At 44.9% G+C, this 23,781-nt stretch overlaps 1 protein-coding gene across 1 annotated transcript in view; it reads right to left on the reverse strand.

Annotated features, from left to right (window-relative positions):
* The window catches only part of slc9a3.1 (solute carrier family 9 member A3, tandem duplicate 1), a 91,121-nt gene that overhangs the window by 18,656 nt on the left and 48,684 nt on the right, over window positions 1-23,781 (reverse strand). Inside the window, exons 2-8 of the mRNA XM_068000530.1 lie at window positions 17,462-17,764; window positions 13,881-14,041; window positions 7,297-7,375; window positions 6,636-6,813; window positions 5,095-5,315; window positions 1,748-1,950; window positions 399-488 (exon numbers count right to left, since the gene is read on the reverse strand). Coding sequence (XP_067856631.1) covers window positions 399-488; window positions 1,748-1,950; window positions 5,095-5,315; window positions 6,636-6,813; window positions 7,297-7,375; window positions 13,881-14,041; window positions 17,462-17,764 — 1,235 coding nt within the window. The remainder of the gene's footprint in view (window positions 1-398; window positions 489-1,747; window positions 1,951-5,094; window positions 5,316-6,635; window positions 6,814-7,296; window positions 7,376-13,880; window positions 14,042-17,461; window positions 17,765-23,781) is intronic.

Consider the following 23,781-nt stretch of genomic DNA (forward strand, 5'->3'; position numbering starts at 1 on the left):
GGACACTTAATTGCCCTCTGACATGGTCTAGCAAGCCATTCAATTGCATCACCACCTTCTAGGGATGGCCAATAATGTCAGCCTTGCCAATGATGCCCACATCCCAAGAATAAATGTAAAAGATGATCAAATCTAGGAATCCAACAAGTCAGCACAAGCTGGAGGTGATGTAATGATCCTCATCAACCTTCAACATTAGCAACATGGACAGTGTTTTAAGTCAACCAAAAGTCTGAACTCAAAACATGGCCATCTTAGGCTGCAATTTGTTACTAACATAACTGTCGTCACAGCAGTAGTGACACTGAAGTTATGCCAGTGCTATGCTTCCAAATGGACACAAGTGCACCACTGGAGTACTTCAACACATTTATTGGGTACTGAGAGTCTGGACTTACTCTTCCGTGGAGTTTCTCATTGAGTAAAGGCTCCCTCTGCTCACTCCTCTTTACTTTCAGCCAATTAACCAAAGGTTTGATTGTCAGACCCTGTAAAATAGCACAATCATCTCAGCTTCATCATTGAGCAGAATCCATAACATTTGATATGATTTTAAGAAACTCCACAGATCAGACTCAAACAAGATCAGAAGCCGTTCCTCTCAAAGTTGAATTCCGCACTCGCTGGAGCCAGTTTACATTCAACAGTGTCTATTTTCCATTCACTCACAATATCAGAATTCTCAATGTACCAAATTTTGGCTCTCCATATTGTACAAGGGAGAGTCCTCATCCCTCTCCATACCGTACAGACCCAGGGGATAGTCCTCATCCCTCTCCATACCGTACAGACCCAGAGGAGAGTCTTCATCCCCCTCCATACCGTACAGACCCAGGGGATAGTCTTCATCCCCCTCCATACCGTACAGACCCAGGGGATAGTCTTCATCCCCCTCCATACCGTACAGACCCAGGGGATAGTCTTCATCCCCCTTCATACCGTACAGACCCAGGGGATAACCTTCCATGTGTTATGTTCAATTCTTCTGCGTATGACTGTGCTCTTCCATACAAGCATAGCGAATACAGGGCTTTGGTGGATTGCTCACCTGTGCTGCGGTTACCCATTTTAACAACATTTTTCTTTCTTTATTCTTTTCCAGTGCACAAGACTGCCTAAAGGGAAACTACGTTGGTTGGAGTTTTTGTTTTGAACCTCTTCCTGGTGTTATATCAGATACCAACTAGGACTTGTAGTCAAAATGAAGTACCAAGTGATATGAGCCACACAATTCATGAGCAACACTTGCTATTACAATACCTTGTTAAATGTGTTATGTAAACATTGACCAAAAATAGACTTGCCCATTGAATTTAAAAACCAATAGACCTAACTTGGACAGCATTAACAAAGGGTCAACAAATTAATTATGCAGATTAAACTTGGTTTCAGACCCACTGAAACTCTTGCAATTCAATTGGAGTCTACTTCATTGGAGTGCACTTCATCAAGTACTTTTTGAAGTTATGTGTTTCCTACATTACAACAGTGACAACAGCCAATTTGGGCATAGCCAGAACTCACAAACAATGTGATAACGACCAGCTAATCTGTTTTAACAATGTTAATTGAGAGATAAATATTGGCCAGGACACCAGGAGAACTCCCCTGCTCTTCAAAAGAGAGCCATGGAATCTTTTGCATCCACCTGAGGGCAGAAGTCTCATCCAAAATACAAAATAGCTTTACATCTCCATTTATAGAGAGTTACTGCTGAGGGTTTGTACAGCACACAGTCAATGGTTACCTGGAAGATGACTGTGAAATACACCACAATGATGGTTGTACTGACAAACAGCGGCCTCTCGTGTACGATTTCCGACTCCAGCAACACCACCAGAGCAAAGGCCACAGCTCCACGTAGGCCCCCGTACGACATCACCACCTGATCGATGATTTCCAACTGCACCACACGGTAGTGGTTGAGAATCCAGGTCTGAATTACAACACCTAAAAAAGTTCAAAAAAAGAGTGGGAGTATTTTAGTTCAAGCTCGAATCTACCCTCATTTAAAAATTTAAGTCAACGACAGGGCATAACTGTACAAACCAATGAATTCCATGTACCATGTTACATCTGGCAGGATTGTTTTACAGGTGTTAAAGGGTTAATTAAAGGATCAATGTTTTGAAAGCAATGCAACTTTGTTTTTTTTTGCTTTATGTTAATTTTTTTCATCTCCTTACTAAGGCAGCAGGGTTTTCTGAAATCCGATTCCATAGGTCCCAAGAGCTGTGATAACACACTCAACTTCTCCATGAGAGTCTAGACTGAGACCTTCTGGGTTATTCAGTCTCCAAGAGAGGCTCTTTAGCCTGGCTTGTAGCCAGCCTAGAAGGTACCAGTAGTGGCCAATCAGCAACAGGGATCCAGAGCTATTTTGCTCTTCCTGGCCCGACTGCTTTCTTGTGTCAGACTGCGATCCAGCATCTAGCCAAAGTTCCTCACAAAGAAATCTTGAGCAAAATCATTTCAGAAATATGCCGTGGTCTGAATATTCCGTGTTAAATAAACACATTATTGAACTCCTAACAAATGTAATACAAGTGTACGTGGCCGTGACTAGCACGTCATTAAAACTGATTTTAAGTCACATGTAAGGAAACCAGAATTTATCCAATGTGTTTCAAATAACAAAGTTTGTTGCACCAGGAAAAATATCAAAAAGTTCACTAACTAAAGCAACTCCCTTGACTTAACCACTGTTGAACACATTAAGCCAACAAGCACAATAATGAGACACTCTGCTGAGCCACACAACTTACACAATCCACAGCAAACTTAGAGCCACCACAAATAAAACAATAAAAACATTGTCCCAGTGGTATCATGGGCACCACATCTCAGGAAGGATATATTGGCCTTGGAGGGGGTGCAGTGCAGATTCACCAGAATCATACCAGGGGCTAAAAGGATTAAATTATGAGGACAGGTTGCATAGACTAGGCTTGCATTCCCTTGAATATAGATTAAGCGGTGTCTAATTGAGGTGTTTAAGATGATTAATGGAGATGATCGTTTCTCTCCATCTATGAGGGGCACAGATAGGATGGATACTAAGGAGCTTTTTCCCTTCGTTGAGGGTTCTATAACAAGGGGGCATAGATTCAAGGTAAAAGGCGGGAGGTTTAGAGGGGATTTGAGAAAGAACGTTTTCACCCAGAGGGTGGTTGGAGTCTGGAACTCACTGCCTGAAAGGGTTGTGGAGGCAGGAACCCTCACAACATTCAAGAAGCATTTGGATGAGCACTTGAAATGCCATAGCATACAAGGCTACGGACCAAATGCTGGAACATGGGATTAGATTAGACAGGGCTTGATGGCCGGCGCGGACACGATGGGCCGAAGGGCCTCTATCCGTGCTGTATAACTCTATAACTCTATACCCTATTTCCTCTGATGAGTGTCCAGAACAAAGAGGGGAGGGGGGGGGAAACATAACCTTAAAATTAGAGCTAGTCCGTTCAGGGGTGATGTCAGGGAAGCACTTCTTCACACAAAGGATAGTGGAAATCTGGAACTCTGCCCCAGAAAGTTATGGATGCTGGGGGTCAATTGAAAATTTCAAAACGGATGGCTAGATTTTGTAAGGTATGGGTTATGGAACCAAGGCAGGTAAATGGAGTTAAGATCAGCCATGGTCTAATTGAATGGCAGAACAGGCTCGAGGGGCCTATTCCTGTTGCTAGGTATCTATCATTGAATTGTATTGCATGAGCGGCAGTGAACCATACAGGCTCAGTATTGGCCGATTTAATCTTTAGCCACTGCAAAAAGTTAGCTCATCTTAGTTAAGACGGTGTTATTGGCCTTGGTACTCCTGGATGGAAGTAAGCCTTTGGCTTAGTGGTAGCATTGCTGACTCCGAGTCGGAAGGGGAAGAGATCGAGCCCCACTCTCGACGGCTCCGGCAAGTGGAGACTGGAATATAGTTGTTAAATACTGGGTTGACATCCAGTGGGGTACCCATGTCCGGGCGCAGTGACCACAGGCTCAAGGGTAGTATTCCCGCCTCAGAATCAGAAGGGTTGGGTTCAGGCCCCACTCCAGACAGCCCCAGCGAGCGGAGACCGGAGCAGCAGCTCTGAATACTGGGTTGATGTCCAGCGGGAAGGGGACTGATGTCCAACGGATATGGATGCAGGTGACTCCACCAAACGTAAAGGGTAGGTCAGGCTCTTTAGCCTTAGTTGCAGCCCACCTAGGAGAGCGTACTCCAAATGTAAAAACCGTGAGGAAGGCAACGGGAAACCACCTCAGCTACTCTTCCCCAGTAAGTGGCTCAAGAAGCTCATGTGTGAGACTTGAGTTAGGACCTGCCCTGGGAATGAATGGACTCCTGGAATAGGATGGGTTTTTAAAAAAAGAAAATAGGGTTTCTGCTCACTATCCACTGACTCCTGCTGGAAACTAAACATATATTGATGTTGGGTAAAGACAGGATCGAGCTCACTGTGATCTCCCCTATGTCTCTACTATTCACCCTTAGCCTGTTTTATCTCCACCAATTTAACAACTCAATCCATACCTACCCCTATAATCTTCAATCTCCTTCCTAACTAGTCAATAATGTACAGAATCAGCTCCTTCAAAAAGAACAAAAGCAAAATACTACAGCTGATGGAAATCTGAAATAAAAAACAGAAAATGCTAGAAACACGCAGATCAGGCAGCATCTGTAGAGAAAGAAAGAGTTAATATTTCAGGTCGATGACCCTTCATCAGAACTGGAAGATGTTAACGATTTAACAGTTTTTAAGCCAAGTAAAAGAACAAAAGGGAGAGGTTCACCTTAACAGAGATGAAAGGTCATCGACCTGAAATGTTAGCAGGTTAAGGCAGCATTTGTGGAGGAAGAAACAGTTGAGTGTTTCCTTCAGAAAATGAGCTGGGTAAACATTTCCTTTGGTAGGATTCTACTCCACAAGCAAGAGGAAAAGTTGGGACCATTTCTTTGGGATGCTTAAATTTTAAGAAAAAGTAGGGGCTATCTTATTTAAATCGAAACTGCTTTCTTCATATCTTTAACCAATTTCTACCGATGCTTGGGTGACATTTGATGAAGCATCAGCCTCTTGACCGTCAAGTACCTACCAATGACTCTGAAGACGGAGATAAAGACCAGCGTGAGAAGGATGAAGGCTGTGTTCCATTTCCATATCTTCGGGTTTACTGCAGAGATTCCCAAAAACATGAAGATAATGGTCTCCGCTCCACTTGCCAGCATTTTCATTGCGTACCTGACCGTGATGATAGACTGCTCACAGAGGTTGGCCTTCACATACTTCTGACAGCAAATGCCACAAAATGTGATACTGGTAGAAAAGAACCAAGAATGTTTAAGGATAGGCGACTTGAGGCAAAAAAAAAACTCAACAACATTGCCCTCAATGAATCGCGTAAGAATATTGGTCACTTCGCCCCCCCCCCCCCCCACTTTGCTTCCCTATCTGGCCTTCCTGAGCAACACTTCCCTTGCTGTTGCGACCCAAGAGGGTAATCTTGAATTTCCACTAGCAGAGCAGCTGAGCCAGTCCAAGTAGTCTGCTCGCAGGCCTTCTGCCATTGCTGGGGGTTTGCCAGTCCCTGCAAGCCTTGGAAGGAGGATAGGTTCCCACCTGCAGGGAGGAACTTGGCTCCTTGCCCAGCTACTCCCAATAGTAATAGTGCGAGACTGAACTGACTTGCCGAAACAAACTTGCTTCCTACCACTCCGCGGTACTGAACATTGGTGCTCCAACGTGCCACACCTGCTGACGAAAGAACAGAGACCTGTGGCTAATTCAGGCATCCTCATTGAGCATTCCTCTCCAGTACCGCAAAAGAAGATTGAGCATGGCCCAGGAGCCCTCAATTTTTCAGCACAAAACGGAAGAATGCCCTATTTTTCTCCAGAATTAATCCACTAGCAGCCATATTCTCAGAAATCACACACACATTTCAAGTCTGCATATTCCCATAATTTTGTTAGCGTGTTCTTGAATTAGAGCAGGGGTGGGATGGGGTGGGGGGAGAAAGGGTGTTAATTGACCGATCTTCACAGGTGAATGTACTTTGGCAGGGGGCAACAGAGCCAAACCCGATCCTGTCTCACCCATCATCCACACCACTTACATTTCCAGCAAGGATCACTGGCTAGCAATCAATCAGTCACTGCAAACTCTCTCAGTAGCTCTGGGGCACCCGGGCCAATTCTAGCAACCTTACTGCAACCCTGGTTGAGATCGGCGAGCTCAGCATAAAGTACGAATTGAACTTGGCAAAAATTCTACCCTCAGCTTCACTGACTTAGCCATCAGGAGAGCCCCTCTTTCCCCTTTCTGTTGAGTCTCCCCAAGCCATGCATCATCCACAGCTGAGGAAGTAGAAGGACGCCCCTCTGCTGCCAACTACAGGTAGTCATGATGTGGAGATGCCGGTGATGGACTGGGGTTGACAATTGTAAACAATTTTACAACACCAAGTTATAGTCCAGCAATTTTATTTTAAATTCACAAGCTTTCGAAGGAGGAAGCCTCCGAAAGCTTGTGAATTTAAAATAAAATTGCTGGACTATAACTTGGTGTTGTAAAATTGTTTACAACTACAGGTAGGTGAGAGAATAGCAGTCAACATTGAACAGCACAAAAACTTACGCTAAAATAGCAGAAAGGGAAAGCATCTCTGCAGTGAGGTAGGACAGGTATGAAATGACAAAGACAAATCCAGGTTCGATTACTCGGACATGCTTGGTGAATCTGGTTACCAGGGACAGCACGAATGCAAAGGCGATGCCAACGGCAGTTCCACCCAGACTTACAACAAAGAAAGACACTAGAAAAAAAGAAACAGACGATCCCATTTAAAACTTCAGTCTGGTGTCAAAGATGTCAAGCTGCAGTACAGGTGAATAAGGACATTGATCTATCGAGATATTAAAAGTATTGCTATCCAGTATTGTAAGAGTGTCAGCCATGGCTCAGTGATAACACTATGGTCTCCGAGTCAGAAGGTTGTGGGTTCAAGCCCCACTCCAGAGACTTGAACACATAATCCAGGCTGACACCCCCAGTGTAGTACTGAGGGAGTGCTGCACCAGAGTTGCCAACATTTATTGCCCATCCTCAGTTTAACACAACGGAGTGGCTTGCTAGACCACTTCACAGGGCAGTTAAGAGTCCACATTAGTGTGGGACAGGAGTTACATGTAGACCGGACCAGGTAAGGACAACAGCTTTCCTTTCCTAAAAGGACATTAACAGAACCGGTTGGGTAGTACTGCAGTAGTTACCCTTGTGCTGGGTAGTGCTTTCATACCTATGCCTTTGAAATAGTCCAGGCCATTAATGTTCTCTGCTCCAACTTGAACAAATGAGGCAAAGACATTGTACAGCACCTAAAAAAGGAGAAAAAACGCATCAACATACTTTAAAGAACTTTCCTTTTCCGATATGAAAAGGTCCCTGGATTCCATTAGAGCTTTTCATGACATCTTAAATACTGAACGAGAAAGACTCTTTCCTGCATGCAGGTACCATGCATACATCGAATGCAAAAAATACATCCTTCATGGGCCATCTTTTAAGGTACAATTAGCACCAGCTGACACTTTGGACTGATCGCAATAGAAAGTCTCTTAGTTTGGTGGGGGAAAGAGAGAGGAAAAAGGGGCAACAAATCAAATGTGTATAAAAGCAAAGTTACCAGAGAGGAAGAGAGATTTGAGTGGGGGGGGGGGGGGGGTGCAGTGGAACTGAACCCCATGCAGTGCCCCTCCACTAACTGATACTGGATATTGGGTACATTCACTGGCAATAAGGACAGATAGAAATACCTACTGTGGATGCTGCACAACAATTGGAGCGTCCAAGACTGAGATTGATAGATTTTTGATAGGTGAGGGTTTCAAGGGAAACGGAGGAAAGGCACAGATCAAGCATGATCTAATTGAATGGCAGAGCAGGCTCGAGGGGCTGAATGGCCTCCTCCTGTTCCTAATGTTCTTACTCAAATGCTGGGTATATTTAGTCAACACTGCTGGATTCGCCTGACTACCAAGGCATGCATCATGGGTTCTGGTTTCTCGCACCTGACCATTTTGCATGACTCTTCTACGCCAGGTCACAAGGCAGAACATTCTACCTATCCGTTCATCACCAACACGGGACCAATTCGCGGGTCGCCAGCTTGATGCCCAAGGGATCCATCATTAGTTTTATTTTTAAATTTTAAAATGTTTCCGTGCACTTTCAAAACGAAAAATTTAAAAACCATGACTCTGACAGCACCCACCCCACCAGTCCTTTATTAGATATGTGCGCAGCTGTCTGTTCTGCACAAGTCCCAGTCTAGCACTGGACCATGTAATCCAGGCTGACACTTCAGTGCACTACTGAGGGAGTGCTGCATTGTCAGAGGTGCTGTCTTTTATAATCTGAGGTCCCTTCTGCCCGTTCCTCTGGCTCAGGTGGACATAATAGACCCCACGGCACTCTCAAAAAGAGTAAATGTTTCTCCATCTAGCCTGGCTGACAGTCTTTCTCAATCAATGTCATCTTGTTACGGTTTGTGGGACCTTGCTGTGCTACCACATTTGCCTACACAACATGGGCTGCACTTCAAAAAGTGACTGAGCATTTGGAAGCACTTGTAGCATATCCAGACACTAGGATATAGAAATGCATGTCTTCTTTCCAATTCTGAACATTTTTAAAGGTCGGACAGATGAAAGCAGGCGTATCCAAAAGTGTAAAACATGAAAAATTGTACCTAGCATTTGTAATTTTCCAATACATATGAATAATAAGGAAAGCTGCTGACATGGTGTCATAACAACAACTAGTTGTACCAGTGTTGTGTCTATAGCTATCACTAGGGGGCACCAAGCCTTTGGAGTTCAGACAACCAGGTTTGACTTGTACAGATGTTCCCAGATTTCAGCTCTGACAAAGGGTCAATGGCCAAATTGTTAGCTTGTCTCTTCGCAAGTTCCGACAGACCCGGAGTGCATTTCCAGCACATGGAGTCTCTTCCCTCTTTCCCGACCCCCCCCCCCCATTTTCACTTGATTTCCTGCAAAACATTTTCAGTTTAAGAAAAACAGACATTGCAGTGAAATAGTCTCATTGTGATGAGGCCATTTGCAATGGGAAGCAGCCATCACATTGCAATAATTAGGTGGAGTCAGGAACAAAAACGGTGCAAGTTTCTACCAAGCTCTTTGCCTCTCACAATCTCCCTTTGACGGGTCATCTGGAATTTCTGCTTTAGGAAGGAAAGCACAGAATTTGGATTTATATAGCACCTTTCACAGATGTCCCAAATTGCTTTACGGCCAATGAAGTACTTTTTTTTTTAAGTGTATTCAGTGTTGAAATGTAGGAAACGCAGCAGCTAATTTGCACACAGCAAGGTCCTACAAACATGTAATGAGATAATGACTAGATAATTTTTTTAATATAAAATGTTGGTTGTGGGATAAATATTGACAGGACACCAGGGAGAACTTCACTGCTCTTCTTCAAATAGTATCATGGGATCTTTTACGTCCAGCTGAGGGGGCAGACGGGGCCTCTGTTTAACGTCTCATCCGAAACATGGCATCTCTGAGCTGTGCGGCACTCCCTCAGTGCTGCACTGAACCCACGACCTTCTGACTCAGAGGCAAGAGTCCTACCATGTAATCAAGGTCGATACCTCCTAAGCAGAAGCTATACATTCACAGTCAACCAGTACTCAAGCCTCCTTACATCAAAGACAGCAGGAATCGTGGGAGCATCTATCCACTGCTTACGGCAGGTATGATTCACATTGGGTCTGCGGTAGCACCCTCGCCTTGTAGTCAGAAGGTCGTGGGTTCAAGTCCCACTTCAGAGGCTTCAGCACATAATCCAGGCTGACACTCCAGTGCAGTACTGTGGGAGTGCTGCATTGTCTGAGGAGACGTCTTTCAGAGGAGATGTTAAAACAGAGGCCTTATCTGACCTCTCAGATGGATATTGGAGATCCCGTGGAACTATTTAAAGAAGAACAGGGGCGTTTTCCCACTGTCCTGGAAACTATTTATCCCTCAACCAACATCACAAACAGATTATCTGGTCGTTTATCTCATTGTTGTTTGTGGAATCTCGCTGTGTGCAAATTGGCTGCCATGTTTCCTACATTACAACAGTGACTCCACTTCAAAACTATTTCCTTGTGAAGCACTTTGGGACAACCCGAGATCGTGAAAGAGGCTATATAAATGCAAGTTCTTTCTTTCTTTGATGTCTGCACCGGGTTGGAGAGCCCTGAAATCCCATTGTCAGTAGCAGAGGCCTCACTGTATAAAGAGTCACTTCAGGTTGTTATTGTTTCAATCAATGACAAGAACAAAAACTCTTGGTGCCCCTCCCCTTGCTGTTCTCTCTGGTACTTGTACTATTCCAATGTCAATTCCTTTCCCCTGTGGTGAGCTATATTACAGCAATATCTTTTAGTAATAAAAGGAACTTTATTGGTGCATTGTCACGACATCTATTAGATTGAACTATACTGTTCTTCCAGCAATATCAAGTGTATAATGAAGGATGTTCTACATAGATATCCTTTGTATTGTAAATTATATTGATGCATTATATTCTACCCAATTAATTTGAATCTTTTAGTTTAACTATTAAATCCACCGAATACTATGGGTTCCATTGGGCTACGGTAACACTGTTCAACGTATATCCATTGATGGGTCACTTCAGTTTGTATATCTGAACTGGATGCACTGCACTGCGTAATTACGGTACAAGAATCAAGAACTCATTTGTTGGCCAGCACATCTCTATGGATCTGCTTTTTAGAAGAATTACGGCTCTTCAGTTACCATGGTAACAGAATGAGTTCCAGATTCCGGAGATAAATCGCTAATTTCATTCTATCTCGCGTGTCTTGTGCTGCTCTGCAGGCTCCCCAAAGATAGTGAGCCTGTTTATTTTTAGTTTCCCGAGTCCTGAATTTTGTCAGCAGGATAAATTAGCCTGCCTGCAGCATCCAGAGAATGGTGGCGTGCATAAAGCACTTTTTAAAAGTGAACTCTGTGCCCGTACTGCAAAGACTTGTAAGGATTGTCCTGGAGTCTCCAGGGATTAAAAAGGATTAATCTCCCGGCCACTGCTGCGAGCAACCCGCGAGAAAAATCCTAGGGGAAACGAACAAAAATTGTGTTGTTTCTCCCCCCCAATTTTCTTTGAACAGTTTTGTTTCTTAGTTATAAAACATTGACGATGGGAAAAAGGCTCTTTAGCTGACAGTCGTCATCCAATCGGGTGACGAAGACTTTGCTCACTATCCAATGGGTGTGGGAAGGCGCCACATCGCGAGGATTGATGTGTCGAGCGACCAATGGCGGAGGTGGGGTGGTTGGAGGATGGCGGTCATGTGGTGAAACCTCCAGGAATACGTCCAGAGTTGGCTATCCTAATGGCTCGTCACTGAAGGTTACAAAAGATAGTCAACCATTTCTTCATCTTTTTCTGAGTACGTTCAGTGAGATTCATACATACGAGTAATTTAAGACATGACACGTGGCAAGTGTAACATGCTTCAGGGGGGACAGGTGACTTTGGACCTATGGTTCCCAAAGCTCACCACCACTGGGGGATCTTCCTCACCTCATGTCTGGGTCTGTTGTAGACTAATTGATGGAGATTGTCACAATTAGTCAACAACTCCATTATCCTTGTATCATGCAACTACCAGGATGGTAGAAGGTGAACTAGATGGACCTTGGTTTTTCATCTAGCAATTCTTATGTTCCGTGTTAGTTTCAACATTTTAGAGACAAGCTGTTTGTCCATTTCTACAAGTTGAATCCTTGAAGCAGATTACTCGAGAGTTTCAGTAGTGTTGATGAATGGTTTAAATGAAGCAGTCAGCTGATCATTTTGCTTCACACAGATGTTAACACCTGCTGTGTATTTCCAGAATTTTCTTTTTTTTTTAAATTTCCCTGTTCTATTTAAGGCTTTCAAATGTCCCAGTTAGTTAAACTATATGTTTCGTATTGGTGCAACACCACAGACACTGAGAATACATTCCAACAACTGCCAGTTTTTCAGCTTACAGGCAGGAGTGAGACACATTTTAGAGTGGAGGTCTCACAACCAGTGCTGCTCACTTACTGGAGTATAACTTCCGTTGGTGGCAACTTTTTAAACTTAAAACAGTGGCTTGCTGTACAGCCCTAAATATTTCTAATGATCTTTTAAAAAAAGAGCTGATCAGATTAACTCTGACAGCCGTAAGCTTAATTTTTCATACATTTTGAAGATACACTTGCCCCGTCTCAATTTATGGTCAGTGGCAATTATTTATCTAATTGGGGCCCATCAGCCCCTTTGTGTCACCAATTTTGTCACTTTATCATGGTTTACATAAGATTTCATACCATGAAATTCATTTCTGCACAATACTGCTACTATAAAATAATTGGAGATTGACATTCGGAAATATCAAGAGTTATGACAATATTAGAAGTCAATGTTCCAACAATTTATCCTCCAGCCTTGCAAAATTAAAGTTTACTTTCCTACAAGGTTGAAATTTATGCTGCACTGAAGTCATGTGACAACTTTTTAAACTTCTTATAAAACTGGGGTTCTGTGCTAATCCCTAACATTGGCGTAAATGTCACGACGGTGAGTTTTGTTGTTGGGCAGATGGTCAATGCACTATCTTTTCATCAGTGGAAACTGGCTCGAAGGTGGTTATGTGTGACATGAGTTGTGGAATAGATTTCTTTCAGAAGAGATTGACTTCTTTCTAAAAGAAAACATTTTGGGACACAGTATATGAGTAATTTGAGACACACCATGTGGTAAGTGTAGCATGTTCAGGAGGAATAGATGTTTGTGGACCTATGTTTCCCAAAGCTCTCCACCACTGGGGGTTTTCCTCACTATATGTCTGGGTCTGTTATAGACTAATTGATTGCCATGATTAGTCAACAACTCCATTATCATTGTATCAGGTGACTACTGGGATGGTAGAAGGTGAACTAGGTCGACCTTGGTCTTTTATCGTCTAGTAATTCCTATGTTATGAATTGTGTTAAGATTGCCCTGAAAACAAAACTCTGCACAATTTAACACAACCCAGTATTAATCTCACTTAGAGGTCACGGGGTGGTCATTGCTCCAGAGGGATCGCCCCCAAAGTTAGGTTTAACTGGGACAGTAGCAGGAACCTTGACTCAGCATCTGGTTGTAGCAACATCACCCGAGGAGTACTTGCTGCAGACAGCAAACAAAAGTAGAGTGTTCTATACCACAGCAGCAACACTTCAGTTTGATGGGAAAAGCACATCCAAAATTAATGGAAGAAATACATCTTCCTGTGAAATGTCCCCCAAAAAGGTTCACAAATTACGATCCGATTGTAGCTCTTATGTTACTAGATTAGTAACCCAGTGGCCTGGCCTAATAATTTAGAGAACACAAGTTCAACTCCCACCATGGTAGTTTGAATTCAGTTTTTTTTTTAAAATCTGGAAATAAGAAGCTGTCGGATTGTCATGAAACCCCAACTGGTTCACCGATGTCCTTTAGGGAAGGACACCTGCCGTCCTTACCCAGTCTGGGCCCATGTGACTCCAGTCCCACATCAACGTGGTTGACTTTTAACTGCCCTCTGAAGTGGCCTAGCAAGACAACTAGGGATGGGCAATAAATGCCGGCCTTGCCAGTGATGTCCACATTTCAAAAATGAAAGAAAAAGCAGTTTGTGGAAAAATTTTTGATTTTGGTATTACCAAAAATATTTGGGGCAACAGCCTGATTGAAAAAGAAGTCAGTGCAAATCTGAACTTTTCCTTTCATTACCGCATCAAAGAAAAAGAATATCCAAGGTGTGAAAATGCTCCTTGAACTTACCACGGTGACTGCATCGTTAAGCAGAGATTCTCCGAACACAATGATGAACAACATTTCATTCACGTGGACCTCTTCAAAGACGGCCAACACAGCCACAGGGTCAACTGCAGCGATCAGACTTCCAAACAGGAGGAACTCCAGGAGGCCAGCTTCGAGATTTCCTGCGGAGCAAGTTGAAACCACAAGAAATTAGGGTAACAACAACTTGCATTTATATAGCGCCTTTAATGTAGTAAAACACCCCAAGGCTCTTCACAGGAACCATGGCAAACACCCGACATTAAGATTCACAAAGGAGTGATCAGTACTCAAGTACTACTGTGGCCATTGTTTCCCCAATCTAAAACATGAAAAGCAGACAGAGGCAGTGTCCAGACTGGGAGTGACCATTCCTCCTGTACCTCTTTTGTTTAATCCCTACCCATCAGGGAAAGCAGGTAACCAGCTTCCTTAGCATCTGCCAGAGCTTGTTGGAGCAGAAGTGGCAAACGAGGACGAAGAGCATAACAATTTAAAATGAACTGGTTTCATTTCACTTTACAGTGCTCGCAGAGCTGCTTCTGTTTGCAAATACATTCCGCTTGTGCCGCTTATCGCACAACAAACTAAACAAATTTGAACTTGCTGCCAATTTAAACATGATCACAATCGCACCTCACCTGTAATCACCTTCTGCACATTACACAAACGTTCATTAATGTGTGCCCAGCCTGAGCCACACAAAGATTTAGAGAAAAAACAAAGAAAAATTATAACTTTCTGGATTTAAGTGGTGTCAGCCGTGGCTCAGTGGTAGCACTCTCACCCGAGTCAGAAGGTTGTAGGTTCAATCCCCACTCCAGAGACTGGAGCATAAAATCTAGGCTGACACCCCAGTGCAGTACCGAGGGAGCGCTGCACTCTCAGAGGTGCTGTCAAACCAGGTCCCCATCTGCCCTCTCAGCTGGATGTAAACGATTCCTTAGCATTATTCGAAGAGCAGGGAATTTCTCCCCTGTGCCCTGGCCAATATTTATCCCTCAACCAACACCACTAAAACAGATTATCTGGTCATTATCATATGGCTGTCTGTGGGACCTTGCTGTGTGCAAATTGGCTGCCGCATTTCCTACAACAGGGATTGTGCTTCAAAAATATTTAATTGGCTGTAAAGCTCTTTGGGGCGACCTGAGGTCATGGAAGGCACTATATAAATGCAAGTTATTCCCTCTCTTTCTTCTAAGTCACTCGTACAACCTGTCTACACAAACAGCCTTCAACACTGTTTACAGGGTAATCATTTGTAGCATACTGGTATAGAATTTCCAAATTATTTTTCTTCTGTAAATAAAAGTTAGGGATCAGACTTGGAGAGACAGCAGACATTAGAATGATCACATTCCTGAAGTAATTCTAATCTATTCATGGGGATAGCGAACATTCCAGCAATTTGCCGAAGATCTCCGGTTCAGGATCAAATTTCAGCCATTAAAAAAAAGTTCACTCGAACCTCTGCCTCTTGTCACAAGTACAAAAACAAAACTGCAAATAAGTGTTCACAAATATGCAAAATCGCAACCTTTTTGAATGGATAGAAGCTTTTCATAAAAAAGTGTTTGACTTATTAAAAAAGCAAATAAAAGATTCCAGAGACAGGTGGAGAATATAATCTAGCTTTGTGTTTCAGACAACCTTTCTAACAACCACCTGCATTTATATAGTGCCTTTAACTTAGTAAAACGTTATAAGGTGCTGCACAGGAGCGTAATCAAACAAAACTTGGCACTAAGCCATACGAGGAGATATCAGGACAGGTGACCAAAAGCTTGGCCCAAGAGGTAAGTTTCAAGGAACGTCTTAAAAGGAGAGAATATAAACAAAAATTGACTGTCATGGTTTCGATCTTCAGAAGCCTGAGCATTCAATCCCTGCTGTCCACTAAATCTCCTTGCACTATAGCCCAGGCAAGTTACTTCGATAGTTAGAAGGAAATGTAAGTATTCTAGACCCCTTCAAAGCTATCGATAAATATCTACTGGAAATGGCATTGTAGTCCTGGGATAAATATAGGCAGATGATCAAATGCTCCATGGGACAGGTTGGTTCATGTGCGACTGGCATGTTGTCTATGGAGGGCTGCAGGCTAGGGTTGGATAATGGAGAGGTTGAGGGACAAATATTCGAGGTTTTGTTTGATTACATTCGGATGTAGGAATAAGAGTAGGCCATTCAGCCCCTTGAGATTATCCACCATTCAATTAGATAGTGTCTGATCTGCACCTCAACCCCATTCACCCACCTTCATTCCATATCCCTTGATACCCTTACCCAAAGATCTAGCAGGCTCAAGCTTGAAAATTTACCATGTGTGTGAAGTGCTTCCTGATTTCACTCCTAAATGGCTGAATTCTAATTTTAAGATTGTGCCCCTTTGTTCTGGATTCCCCCGTCAGAGGAAACAGTTTCTCAAATGGATGGTCAGGTGGATGTGCCACTTACTGCATTCCGCCCAGTTGTCAACACCCTCACTGGTACTCAACACTGGATACAGGTTTGTGAGTACCACACGCACAGGGGATTCCTGCACTGCCTGTCTGCTCCTCCTATGGAATCCCTTCATCATTTTAAACACCTCAATCAGATCACTCCTCAACCTTCTAAACTCAAGGGAACTTATGCAACCTGCCCTCATTATTTAACCCTTTAAGGTCCGGTATCATTCTGGTGAATCTTACTTTTTCAGATTGGAGCGTTCATGGGGGAAAAGAAACACCTCCCCGGAGGAGCTTAAACAGTTGGATGGAGAGTCCACAATTAGCACAGGCACCAAGAAAGCACAAGGTGGGGCGGGGGGGGGGTTAAAAAAAAAAAAGGTCTGAAGCGTACCACACGCAGGCAACCACAACCGACACCAGCAACGAATGGCCGTGGTTAAATATCGGCACATTCAAGTTCACTGCACTCCAGCGAGTCACTGTGACAAAGTGTAGCTCTGTGCAGCATGGGAAATTGAAATCCACCGATTTAATAAAAGAAGCAGGAGACTCACCTACAAAAGTTCCATCAACTCCCTGCTTGATGCAAAGCAAGGTCGATCAGGCTTTGGGCTGCATTGCAGTTGGTACTTGTGACAGTAACGGCTGTTGGTATATGATCTGTGGAAAGGAGGGCTGATGTTTCCCCTCCCCATTCCATACCTCACACTGCCCTTTTTCAGATGCCCTGCTGTTGCCTTCTACCAGTAATCAGGTAGAACAGTACTGGGGCATTCTTTGTGTGGGCTTGCATCAGTGATTCCCCACACAGAGCTCCAGAAGTCAGCAATAATACTGTAGCAAGGTGCAAAGTACAGGTTAAATGCTTATCTTCAAGAGGAGGAGAACCACAGTACTCCTACACATGTTATTCCTACACATCTCCCTACAGCCAGTTAGAGCGCATCATTGACAGAACCCTGTTGGTATATATTGCCTGGGGAAAGACACCAACAAGATAGAAAATGTAGACATGGCCCTTGGACTTCAGATAGCAGCAACGGCTACTTGTATTTTACTTGCTTCTGTTGGGTAAGATAAAAATACTGCTTGAATCTGTGCCCTTACCCATGATACCGGTCAGGAAGACACCATAGAGGGAGAGCCCGGTCGTTGCTGCATTCCAAACAGTTCCAATGACGGCGAACATTAGAATCGTTCCAAGGTTCCCGAAGAAGTGCCGGTTGGGCATGAAGTATCCGGCATCCAGTACGATTGGTGGCAGGAGGTAGAAGAAAAAGACATTCGGTGTTAAGGAGAAGGAGGCGGTGTGATCAGCTGCCCAAACGATTCCTCCCAGGATCAGGCCCAGCACGATTAGCAGGGCACTTTCTGGTACCACGCTGGTGACTTTGTGGGACAGATGGAAAACTAAGGTTGGGGGGGGGGGGGGGGGGGAAAGAAAATAAAAAGAGTAAATCAATAACCAGGATTACATGAGAATTTTCTGTGTGGATTACCTGATCAAAAATGTGTGTGTGAAATGATTTAAATCAAATGGATCACCCCACTCAGCAATACAAGGGCCAGAGTTTCCCACTCCTGCACTCATCATCAGCAGCCCCCCCACTCCCGACCCCACCATTTATTTTAATGGGCAGCAAGTTCCCAAGCCAGCAAGCACAGAAGCAGAAAACCCCAGCCATGATATATCCTATTACCAAGTATCCACATACACACAGACTTAAATTATAAAAACTTTTGAGATGTTAAAAATAAAGTAAATTTACAGTGTTAGCACTTGCAGGAACGCCAGATCCAGTTACTATAACCCGCTGAAAAAAATGTAAAGAATACATTGTATTAACATCTTTTAGAACACAAGGTTAGGACTTGACCTGACTTATAGCACTGCAGCCACACATTACTATGCAGCTGTCTTTATATCTGTAATAATGATACAAGTATTTACACAACTGTAGAATACATACATATCAAAACTGCACACTTTTTTTAAAAAAAAGCATTAATATCATTTATATTTCTACACTGATGCTAAAATTACTCAACTCAGTTTAACAAACAGTCCAACTGGTCTCAGTCCCATTATTAAATCCCAGAGCACAAAGGCCACTCAACCTCTGAAACCCACTCCATGATTATCATTGCAGGTATCCAGGTACAATCTAAAGCTCCCCCTCCCCCACACCACCTCCTTGTAGCTGTAATGAACTCAGAACACAAGATGCACACACCTACAGTATATTTTTAGTCAGGTTTGTAATTTGTGAACCCCCAAGGCATTTGCTTAAATAAACCAGCAGGAACACTCGGTCTCTGGAATTCCCACCCTAAACCTCTCTGCCTCTCTGCCTCTCTCTCCTCCTTTAAGACACTCCTTAAAACCTACCTCTTTGACCAAGCTTTTGGTCACCTTTCCTAATATCTCCTTATGTGGCTCAGTGTTACATTATGTCTGATAACTCTCCTGTGAAGTGCCTTGGGACATATTACTACATTAAAGGCGCTATATAAATGCAAGTTGTTGTTGTCTGGCTAGTGCAACCAGCAGAATTGTACTTTTAGAGTAAGAGTCTTACTCCATCCTTTAGAACAGATTGCACAGAAAAACAGAGTGGTAAGACATCCCAAGTCTCCATGACTCACTGTCTCCAAGGTGACATTGGGCTCAATTTTGGAATCCAAGTGCGGGTGCCGAAAATCGGGGAAATCCTGATCAGGTTCAGAACCCGGCTCCAACCCAGAGACTTCGGGGTTCCCCACTGACTCATCTGGATGCGTGCGTGTCTGCCGAATGCAAAAGTCCCACCAGCAATTAAAGATGATAGTTAAGACACTTTAGATACTTGAAGTACTTGATTTTGTGCACATTGAGGCAGGGGTTTGTTTTTCAAACATTCTCAGCGTGTTTCCCGTGCTGTGGGAAACGCGCCATGTTGCAAGAGACGTGTTTCAGCCGGCAGTCAGTTGGACATTCAAATGCTTGTTTGACAGATGGGGACATCACCGGGGTCTCTCAGTCGTCTGCACACAAGTGCATAAGGCAGGTCACCGACGGCTTATTTTGCAGGGCCTCGCACTACATCGACTTCCCCATGGACGACCTCAGCCAGACGGAGAGGGCAGTGGGATTCCACTCTGTGGCTGGCTTCCCACAGGTGCAGGGTGTAACCGATTGCACCTCTATAGCAATCAGAGCACCTCCCCACGAGCCAGGACTGTTCATCAACAGAAAGGGATATCACTCCATCAACTCTCAACTCATGTGACCACCGCAAAAGACTCCTTCACGTGTGCGCCAGATTCCCTGGTAGCTGCCTCGAATCCTTCATTCTGAGGGAGTTCAACATCCTGTCCCTCTTCCTTGCACTGAACACCCTTAAGGGCTGGCTCCTCAGGGACAAGGGATATCCCCTGCACACATGGCTCATGATCCCTCTGAGGAACCCCATCAGCGAGCAATAGCATCAACAAAAAGACAGCCACATCGCCACCAGGTCTACAATTGAGCATGCTATAGGGCTGCTCAAGACACAATTTAGGTGCCTTGATCGTTCTGGGGGAGCGCTTCAATACGCACCAGAATGGGATGCATTAGTCATGTGTTGTGCCCTGCATAACAGAGAGGGGTGCCGCTTGAGGAGGCCCCATCCACATTGAGGAGGAGGAGGAGGAGGAGGAGGAGGAGCCCATGGGCAGAGCTGCGGCTCACCTGGCTGCTCGTGAGGCCAGGGAGTCACTGATATGTGAACGGTTCCCCTAACATCAGAAAGTGTGAACAATCCAGTCCTCACACCACCTGGAAAGAGCAGTGCACACACAAGCACACCACCCCCCACCCCACCCACCCACCCACCCACACGGCACAAAACATTCTGCAACGACACATACACCCACTGTAAAGTGACCCACTGGGTGGCATCAAGTGTCACTGTTCATGGTGAAGCTCATTAAAGGGACCTATCGCAAAGCCAGTCAAGAATGGGCAAGACGTGGCAGTAGTGGTGACAATCATAATATTTAATGTGACTTTAATGAAAAACAAATAAATGAAAAACATGAGTCTGCCAAACACCCTTCCACACACCCTTCGTACTCACAAAACCTTCGCCTTTCTCTTCCGACTACTTCTACGTGGTGCAACCCTTGTGGCTGCAGCAGAGGTAGTGGCAGGTTGCTCATGTTCATGCTCTGACTGCTTAGATGCTTTCAGCCTACGCCCTCTGGGTTTTGGAGCCAGTGAGGGCCCTGCCAAAGACCGCCCCACCTGCACCTGTGCAGGGGCAGACTCGGCCACCTGGAGAGGAGGCAGCATTGCGGGTACTGGTTGAGAGGAGGGCAATGGGTGAGTCATGGGAGTGCTTTGAGTGGCGTCCCCACTTCCATGTCCCCTTTCTCCATCATCCCTCCCCTGGGCCAGGCCCACATCACTCCTACCACCCTGCTGGAGAACAGTTTGGAGGACATGTGTGATGTGTTGGAAGGCCAGTTCCAAAGTATCTGTCAGCCTGTTTAAGGCGGCAGAATGTTGATCACCCTGAGTCCGAAGGGCCGTTGTCAGGGCCCTGAATGATCTCATTTGTGAGCTGTGCTTGAAGCTCCATGGAGGCTAGCCTTCTCTCCATCGCAGACATTCCTGCACTTACCCACGACACTATCTCAGAGATGCCCCCACGTCCCTGCGACACTATCTCAGAGATGCCCCCACGTCCCTGCGACACTATCTCAGAGATTCCCTCCTGTACCTGTGCCGCCATTCCACTCTTTCAGGAGTTGGACTCCTCCATCCTCTGCGCTATTGTGGAGAGTGCGCGTGGCACCTGTTCCAGCACCTCGCAAATGTGCTGCTGTCCCTCAATCATTCTCCTTTTAAAGGATGGCCCCCAGGGTTCAGCATCTGTGTTCAGCTGAGCAGAGCCTGGAGAGGAGTGCTCCCACCGACACGGAATCTCCACAGCTGCCCCTGCCACCAGTGTCTGCTCACTAGTGTGTGGTGAATCACCAGGTGCCAACCCAACTAACTGACTACTAGGACCCACCGAGGTGTGAGTATCTGCGCTGGTGGATGACTCGCTCAGATGTGACGGTGCACCCTCAGAGACCGGCAGGTCCTCTGAGGAATCGCCCTCTCCCATCACTGCAGTCGCTGAAGGGCCTGTAAGAGAACAGAAGGCAATATTAAGCATCATCACAGATGTGTCATGTTACGATGAGCATACGGAGGTGTTCAACATGCCAATCATTGTTAACATCAATTCATGTTGTGTGTGATGAATGTTAAAGTTGTGTCACCAGACGTTTGTGGGGTGCCAGTCTCGGCACAGTACCGATGGACAGGCACTCGAGGGTGCGTCTGATCTGCAGGGCCTCCTCCTCTGCATCTGTGAGAACCACTGTTTGTTGTGGCCCTGCTCCAGTCCTCGCCCTCTCCCGTGCATTTTGCGCTCTCTTGTCTTAGAAGGGGAAAGAGAGCAGACGTGTGAGAGAGTGATGGTGAAGTGGCCAACCAATGAATGCTTTGGTTTGGGTGAGGCTGACCATGAAAGAGAGGCATCAGAGGGTGAGTATGAGACAGAGACGTCACATTGGATGAGGATTGGGGTGAGTGGCAGTGATGGGGTGACTAATGGGGAGGTGAGGAAGTGCTCAGGAAGTGCAGGTAAGTTGAGGATGAGCCTTAAGTGTGTGTGAGGAGTGATGTGATAGAATAGTGTTGGCAGTGCAGAATGAGTAGGGGGGGGGGGGGGGGGGGGGGGGGGAGGGGGTGGAAACGGTGATGTGGAAGACGGAATGTAGGAGAATCAGTAAGTGTACTCACTTTTGCTGACCTGGTTAGGTCATTGAAATGCTTCCAGCACTGGATCCAGGTACGGGAGATGTTGCTGCTGCTGGTGACCTCCTCTGCCACCTCGAGCCTGGCTTTCTTGGTGGCAGAGGCAGGGCACTCCCTTCCGTTCACGAGGTAAAACACTTCCCTCCTCCTCCTCACCCCATCCAGTAGCTGCTGCAGCGAGGAGTCGCTGAACCTTGGAGCAACCTTCCCCCTGTGCTGCTCCATTGTGATTTCCGGGTCTTTGCCCCAGCAAAAGCATTTGGAGCAATGACCCTCCAGCTGACAGCCGGTGATGTGGGCGCGCAGTCCACCCGCTGCGCAGCTTTCCGGCAGCAAATCCGGAAGCCACGTTAAGTGGCACTAATTCAATTGCGATCGCGTGGGAAACGGACATATTTTATTGGTCGGGTCACCCACGTGCCCATTCACCACCACCCCCCTCCTGCCCCGCTGCCATCCCACCTCCACTCTAAAATCGGGGCCATTGTATTCTTGTGCTTGTCTAGAGAGACAAACACCAAGCTGCTGAAAAAATTCCTGCGCCCTTCCAACTTGCAGTGTGATCCAAGGATGTAACGTAGCAATGGAATTTGGTCTACACTTACTTTTCCTACATTACAACAGTGACTACGCTCCAAAGCACTTAACTGGTGTAAAGCATTTTGGGAAGTCCTGTGGTCGTGAAAGGTGCTACGTAAATGCAAGTTGGTTCTTTCTTTACACACCAGACATTTTCAGTGTCTAGAGCACATGGGCTAATCCCTAACCCTAAGCTGTCTCAAGATGGGTTATTGTGGGTGCAACCTTTGACCCTTATGGCTATTGTATTCTTTCATGTATATTAGGTACAAGCAAAATTGCCCTCATGCTGTGCCACCTGGGGTTCTGAAGGACCCCTTAACACTCACCAGCTTTATTTTGTCAGCTGTTATGCCCAATGGATGTCACATAATATAATAAGGTGGGATGCTGCCCAAACTGCCCCCTCCTCTTTCCTTCTCTCCCCCCACCACCACCACCAAGTTAACTTCTTCAGAAAAATCCATCCGTGCAGATATCAAATTAGGATTTGTGAATATATAACTTTGGACTCCACATCACAGAAGATTTTTTGTTAAATATTACTGGATAAAACAGTTAATCATAGCTGGCTTACAAAATTTTATGGAACACAGATTTAAAAAAAGTCAATGAACATGTGGTTTTTTATGCTCTGCAATGTATTTTTGGCATCAATATCAGTATTCCAAGTTACATGCAGTTGATATTTTTACATAAATGATAGGATACAAGTTATAAAATGAAATAATTTACCAGATTCCAAGGACTCTGCTGACAGCTCTTCATCTGATGGAAAAGTACAGGCATGCTTTCCTCTGCTGCACAACATACGGCATGCTCGCTGTCAGAATCATCTTTGACAAATTCATTTGAGTTTTTTGAGGATGTAATTAGCAGGGTAGATAAAAGGAGAACCATTGGATGTAGTATATTTGGATTTTCAAAAGGCATTCAATAAAGGTGCCATACGAAAGGTTGTTACACAAGATAAGGGCTCATGGGGTTGGGGGTAATATATTAGCATAGAGGATTG

The sequence above is a fragment of the Heptranchias perlo genome, chromosome 2 (assembly GCF_035084215.1).
Source record: "Heptranchias perlo isolate sHepPer1 chromosome 2, sHepPer1.hap1, whole genome shotgun sequence".
NCBI lineage: Eukaryota > Metazoa > Chordata > Chondrichthyes > Hexanchiformes > Hexanchidae > Heptranchias > Heptranchias perlo.